At 37.2% G+C, this 6940-nt stretch overlaps 1 protein-coding gene and 1 long non-coding RNA gene across 2 annotated transcripts; one reads left to right on the plus strand and one right to left on the minus strand.

Annotated features, from left to right (window-relative positions):
* Positions 1 to 858: 858 nt before the first annotated feature.
* Positions 859 to 1976, minus strand: LOC139824465 (uncharacterized). Its single transcript, XM_071796989.1, has 4 exons — positions 1887 to 1976; positions 1653 to 1801; positions 1460 to 1566; positions 859 to 1188 (listed from the first exon to the last, which is right to left on the minus strand). Exons 1-4 carry the CDS (start codon positions 1974 to 1976, stop codon positions 968 to 970), a joined length of 567 nt encoding a protein of 188 aa, XP_071653090.1. The 3' UTR covers positions 859 to 967.
* Positions 1977 to 4761: 2785 nt separating this feature from the next.
* On the plus strand, positions 4762 to 5464 carry LOC139824466 (uncharacterized). The gene is made up of 2 exons (XR_011735108.1): positions 4762 to 5142; positions 5228 to 5464. It is a non-coding gene; the product is annotated as an uncharacterized lncRNA (long non-coding RNA).
* Positions 5465 to 6940: the final 1476 nt, after the last annotated feature.

Genomic DNA, 6940 nt, shown 5'->3' on the forward strand with positions numbered 1-6940 from the left:
AGCCCCTCTGCCCACGCATGTACTTTGATATATTAATGGGGACGGCAAGATGACAAGCTCAGCGCAGAGAGCAGCACCAAAAATGGAGACTTGTCATAATGTTTACGTTTAATGAGTAGAGAGGTTTGGAAAATTTTTTAACATGCCGCGGGAATGTGTGTGGCATATGGATGTAAAAATAAGGGAGGGCATCGGTTCACGAGAGACAAGATGATGAAAAAACGGTGGATCACTGCTATAAAACGCGATTTATGTCTAAATACAAATTTGCTGTGCACACACACACACACACACACACAAACCACTTTAGACCTGAGGATTATATTACCACCGGTTTTGAAAGTAGTGAGTTTACAATAAAATTAATAGACATATAATGAAACATATGTTTAGTCGCGAATTTGTATTCGGACATAAATCCTTGCGTTTTATAGCAGTGATGATCCACCGTTTATTTTTCATCATTTTGTCATTCTACTTGTCCCTCGGGAACCAATGCCCTCCCTTATTTTTACATCCATATGCCACACACATTTCCGGCATGTTAAAAAATTCCGAAATATTCACGTTTATGTACACAGATTTTCTCGTTAACGATATGCTTGGTACTCGGTGACAGCTCGGTGTGTCTCCAATTTCGCTGGCGGCTTAGCCCCTGGCGGCTAAGAGTGGCATGCGCCGTCCCCATAGGATATATTGACGAATAGGGATGCAATAATATGTATTAACATAACTTATGATAGACAAATTAATAAATTATTTAATAGAACATAATGTGATAAGTAACAAAATACATTATCCAAAGTACAATAATAAATTAAAATTAAACAAAAATAATTTCTCATTTTGTTGTCGAAAAGTATTATATGAGAAAAATAAACATAAAAATTATGTGAAGAAACAATGCACATTGAAAGGAAGTGTTAGATTTAATACATGGTTTAGCAGATCTAACTTAAACTTGAAATTATGTAGCCTCCGAGACATCTGCTTCATCGTCCACAGTCTTCGGTGGATACAATTCCGCAATTGCACAGAAAAAACTGCTTAAGCGATCTTCATAAGCATGAACGCGTTTGAAGAGATATTCAGCTAAATATCCCACTAAATGCGAAGAACGCGTTCCATACCGTGGGATATTAGCCTTTACTTCTCTCCAAACACGTTCAATATGCTGAGTGTGGGCTTCTGAATAGACAAACAAATAGAAATTAGTAATGCTAAGTTTAGTGTTGTGTATTTCGAATGCATATTACTACGTTTACGCGAGCGTTACTTCTGTAGTATCTTACGATAATTCCTTCGCGTAAACGGGATTTTCCTTTGCGTAAACGGGATTTTGTAGTAACTTACGATAATTTACTCCGCGTAAACGAGTGATAAATCGTAAGTTACTACAAAAGTAACGCTCGTGTAAACGTAGTATATGTTGCTCTTTATATATTTGCAATGTAATTACCGGTATCTGGGTCGACGAAATTCATCGAGTGATTTACTGTTAGATGTTGGAAGCCTTCACTGTTTAAACAGTTGTACGACTTCCAACAATCCGACATTATCGTCGTCTCAGGTAGAATCCACTCCTTGATCAGCTCAAGCATAGTTTTTTTCCGTGCAGTCTTGCACTGGCACAATAAAAATTTTTTTTTGTGCCACGTTCGTATCCACCGAAGATCCACTTTCCCTCGATTATTCGGCCACGATTGTATTTCCTTTTGCCGATTTTTGCTTCGTCTATTTCGACGATTATATTGGGCCCTCCAAGTTTCGCTGAATTCTTTTCGGCCCAATATATGCAAACCTATTACATTTAACATAACAAATTCTATAAATATATATCTATTTAACATATATTCATTGTATTAAGTATATTAAATTATACTTACTTCTCGGCAAAAAGAAATCCAGTCAACAACCGAGTGCCGAGTAAGTTGCAATTCTGTGCACAAAAACATTTGTCTCGGAGGTCCTAACATAATAAAATATGCAGTCATCCTGCATATTGTTTCCAGGCTTAAGTTAGATTTGCTGAACCATGTATCAAATCTAACACTTCCTTTAAATGTGCATTGTTTCTTCACATATCTTTTATGTTTATTTTTCTCATATAATACTTTCCGACAACGAAATGAGAAATTATCTCTGTTTAACTTTAATTTATTATTGCACTTCGGACAATATATTTCGTTGCTTATCACATTATGTTCTATTAAATAATTCATTAATTTGTCTTTATCGTGAGTCACTGCCAAAAACTCGTGCAGCTGCATTTTGGTACGATAACTTATGATAAAACAAAAGAATATCATTTCAAATTACCAACCAAACAGTTGTCACGTGATCTGCTGCATGCGCGTGCGGCCACTAAGCATGCGCATATGGCTGCAGGGCACCGGAAATAAGTTGGCGCTGCAAGTTTATATTTTTTAATGAACTATAGCTCAAACGATTGCTCCCTAATTGCTCCCTCAGAATCAACAATTGCTCCCCTTTTAAAATTATTATTTTTTGAGATATTTAATAAAAACGAAAAATTTCTAATTTTTATTGAAAAACATATTTATAATAACTCTATGCAACTAAATCCGGCATAGAACGATTGCTCCTTCATTGCTCCTTATTGCTCCATCATAATTTTAATGATTTATTGCATTTTTATTGAAAAATTAACAAATTAATCATTTCACAAGTAACGCCGCCGCCATCACTATCGGCCGCCTATTGTAACTATGGCTCGGCAGCCATTGGCGGAAATATTCAAACGTAATATAATATCTCTATTGTTCATAACTATATCTCAAAGAGTTTAGTCAACATTTCCTATTTATTTTCGGTAGAATAACTATTTCTCGCTTCGCTCTATTGGGATTTTCAATCGCTCCATTCGTATAATTAATTTTGTATGATATTTTAGCAAAGAAATTGTTTATTTACTTGGAAAAATACATTTATATCACACGTGCGTGGAAAGTGGCCCATTACGCGCGCGCCATCTGTGTGACAAATAGCCAATTCCATACACGAGTCAAAACAGTGCGGTAATAGTTATTTGTGTAACAAGTGCGGGAAGTTGAGAATTGGACACGAGTGCGGAGTGGACGCACGAGCCGAAGGCGAGTGCGATCACCCGCACTCGTGTCCAATTCTCATCCCACACGTGTTACACACCCTATTTTATATTACAAAGTGCGTGGAAAGTGGCCCATTATTGCGCGCGCGTCATCTGTGCGACGGATGGCCCATTCCATACACGAGTCAAAACAGTGCGGTAATGTTACATTCTCACAGTCTTCTGCAAGTATATCCAACATAAAACGATTGTTCCTTAATTGCCCACCTGTCAGCATTGTGCATGAGCCCTTATTGACGTTAGGCTGAGTTTCCACTGTACGCGTCACGCGTCGCGTCATCTGTCGTTAAAGCCCCTTGCACAATGCCAGGCAACAGGCAATAGGAATAGGGAATAGAAATCAGAAATCATGTATAAATGCAGAATAAACAGTGACACAGGCAATAGACACAGAGTTTCCGTCACGTTGGAAATTTTGTGCCTATTGCCTGTTGCCAACCAATCATAGCATTCAAACTTTTTAGGTTGTAATTAACGATTTTTTGGTTATTTCCTGTTTCTATTGCCTGTTGTCTGGCATTGTGCAAGGGGCTTAACCAATCTAAACATCCAATTACAAATAATGTAATAAAATAAGATGTTTTGATTGGTCGCGACGGATAAAGCTGGATTTTCACGAGCCGCTGAAACCGACCGTTCGAGCGACAAAACGGATCACGTGACGACGTTTGTATCGTTTGTATGGTACAAACGTCGTCACGTGATCCGTTTTGTCGCTCGAACGGATTCGTATGTATTTGACCGGAAATGAATGTCCGGGAAAGAATCTATTATATGAAATCGTTTGTATTTCGTATGAAAACTTTTGAAGTGCAATTGAAAAGGTTTGTGAGTCATTCGTTTAATTGTAATTAATTAATTATTTTTACACCATGCATTTAGCCGAAATAGATAAATTAATAAAAGTTTTTATACGGAATCGTTTGTATTTTGTATGAAGAGTTATGAAGTGTGATTAAAAAGGTTTGTGAGTCACCCAGATAACTTTAATTAAATATTTATAAACTCGGTAATTAGCCGAAATATAGATTTTTAATTATTTATGTTAAAAGAAGAAGGCGCTAGTGTTCCCGAAGGTTTGTCTGCAATCAGAATTAATATGAACGTTTTAAAAATTTTTTTCTACTGAAATAAATAAATATACAGGCTAATGAGCCTGTAGCTATAAGCGATAGTTGCTAATTAAGTTTGTCACTCATATTTCCACTCATTTTCCATCTTGCAGAGGACCTCCATAACGAGATCAAAGATGTACACCAGCTGTGCAGGGTGAAGAGGTTATCTCAAACGCCCTTAATTGGGCCACAGCCCAATTAAGAGCGACTCAATGTCATTACCGCTGAGAAATACTTCTTGCCATTTGAGTCAGCATGTCAGAGCTAGTCACTACGGATTGTGGTGACACAGCACTGGACTGCCTGCAGAAGTTAATCGCATATAGCCATCTCACTGGCAATGTGCCTGATTCAACGGTGCCTAACAACTCTAACAAGCTGCTGATTGTGACATTGTCGAGACCATTTGCGGTTGCTTCACCGGTCCACAAACCGATGAGAGTGTGCAGCTGCAGATTATTAAAGCTCTACTGACTGTAATGACAACCCAGCAGGAGGTATACGAGGGTACGGTATTGTTAACAATTCGTACTGTTTACAACGTTTACTGTCGTCGCGCAACCTGGTGAATCAAACAACAGCCTGTGCGACTCTCACGCAGATGATCAACGCGTGATCTTCGCGCGAATGGAGACTCAAGCGGAGGAAGAGAACGTGAGGCTTGATGGGGAACATTAGCAGGAGGATTCTGTCATAGCAAACGGCAAAACTGAAGCTGAGCTAAGTCTTAGTTAGCTAAGTCTAACTAGCTCATCTTCATGAAACTACGTTGCGTGCGTCTATTTAATGACGATGGATGTAGAAAGCTCTTCAAATCACTTTGAGAGGATTATCAAAAGCGATCTCCTTATATCGCATATTTAATCAGATGTCGTCGACATTAGCTCACTTAGATAGGTACTGTTTATATATAAATATCATCTTTGTATGTAATGTATAAGTAAATGTAAGATGTTAACCGTTTAATAATAATATTTTTCAGATTATGCGTGCGAGTTAAGTGCGATCGGGATGCCGGGATCGGAGCAATAACATTGGTCGATTTACCGAAGTGACGTCATTAATCGCTCTCGGAGCGAGCAAACCCGGCCCAGTCGAAAACGCTATTAATTAAAATTCTTAAATAGCCTCTTAAATAGTCTAACTGTTAGTTCTTTCGCACGTTATTATGTAACATTAGCAAAGACTGAATCAAATTATACGTAAAGTGTGGCTTATCTTTATTTGTAACTCTATTGTACAATTTCACAGGACATCGAAAAAAAAGAAACGTTTAGATATTCTATAATTTATGTGTAAACAATACAGAACTTATAGAGAATTGATACAAGCGCACCTTCCTCAAGAGCCGAGACTCGAACCAGATCCGTGAAAAATATCGCCACTTTCGTAGAGCTTTTGTACAGTTTTACTCTTGGAATATCGCGAGAGAAAGAAAGACTTCGGAGATTTTTATCTGAATCAATCGACATAAAGAGAGAGCATAGTAAAGAAGCTATTAGCTTTCGAGAATTTGAACGCATAATACTTTGTTATAATGCTATGAGCGAATTAATTTACGTCACTCTGTCAAGTTTTAATATTTAAATTACTAATAATATATCGATATCGGTAGTTTAATAATAATATATTTAAAAGCGTTCAATTTAAAAGTAGGGCAATCCTAATAAACGACTGTAAAAAAAATTCAAAGTGGAACGCAATGGACAATCCGCGGTTGCTCTGACATGCTAACTTAAATGGCAAGAAGTACTTCTCAGCGGTAATGACATTTGATTCTCTTTTAATTGGGTTGTGGCAGGGCGTTTGAGATAACCTGCTCTTCACCCTGCACAGCTGGTACATCTTTACAAACTTAATTAGCAACTATCGCTTATAGCTACAGGCTTATTATTAGCCTGTATATATATTTATTTATTTCAGTATAAAATAATTTTTAAAACGTTCATATTAATTCTGATTGCAGACGGACCTTCGGGAACACTAGCGCCTTCTTCTTTTAACATGAATAACTAAAAATCTATATTTCGGCTAATTACCGAGTTTATAAATATTTAATTAAAATTATCTGGGTGACTCACAAACCTTTTTAATCACACTTCATAACTCTTCATACAAAATACAAACGATTCCGTATAAAAACTTTTATTAATTTATCTATTTCGGCTAAATGCATGGTGTAAAAATAATTAATTAATTACAATTAAACGAATGACTCACAAACCTTTTCAATTGCACTTCAAAAGTCTTCATACGAAATACAAACGATTTCATATGGTAGATTCTTTCCCGGATATTCATTTCCGGTCAAATACATACGAATCTCGAACGGTCGGTTTCAGCGGCTCGTGAAAATCCAACTTTACGCGATGCGTGACGCGCTCAGTGGAAACTCAGCCTTAGTGCCCATCTACAATAGGTGTTTTAAGCCCTAAACCTTAAGAAATTGTTCAATCACAATTGAATTTGAAGAGAATAAATTGACTGTGATTGGTCAATTTCTTAGGGCTTAGGGCTTAAAACACCTATTGTAGATGGGCACTTAAGCCTTGTGTCCACATTGCTAGAACTGCGTTCGAGTTTTGGTTTAAGCCAATCAACTTGCAGCTTTTACAGAAAAGCAGCGACGAATAGAGCGATTAAAAATCCCAATAGAGCGAAGCGAGAAATAGTTATTCTACCGAAAATCAATAGG

Source organism: Temnothorax longispinosus, unplaced genomic scaffold, assembly GCF_030848805.1.
Source record: "Temnothorax longispinosus isolate EJ_2023e unplaced genomic scaffold, Tlon_JGU_v1 HiC_scaffold_385, whole genome shotgun sequence".
NCBI lineage: Eukaryota > Metazoa > Arthropoda > Insecta > Hymenoptera > Formicidae > Temnothorax > Temnothorax longispinosus.

Coding starts and splice junctions, on each gene's coding strand:
- LOC139824465 (XM_071796989.1), bottom strand. CDS start 1,976: ATGTTAGGACCTCCGAGACAAATGTTTTTGTGCACAGAATTGCAACTT. Junction 1,567..1,652: donor TTCGGTGGATACGAACGTGG/CACAAAAAAAAA, acceptor GATTCTACCTGA/GACGACGATAATGTCGGATT. Junction 1,189..1,459: donor TTTCGTCGACCCAGATACCG/GTAATTACATTG, acceptor TTGTCTATTCAG/AAGCCCACACTCAGCATATT.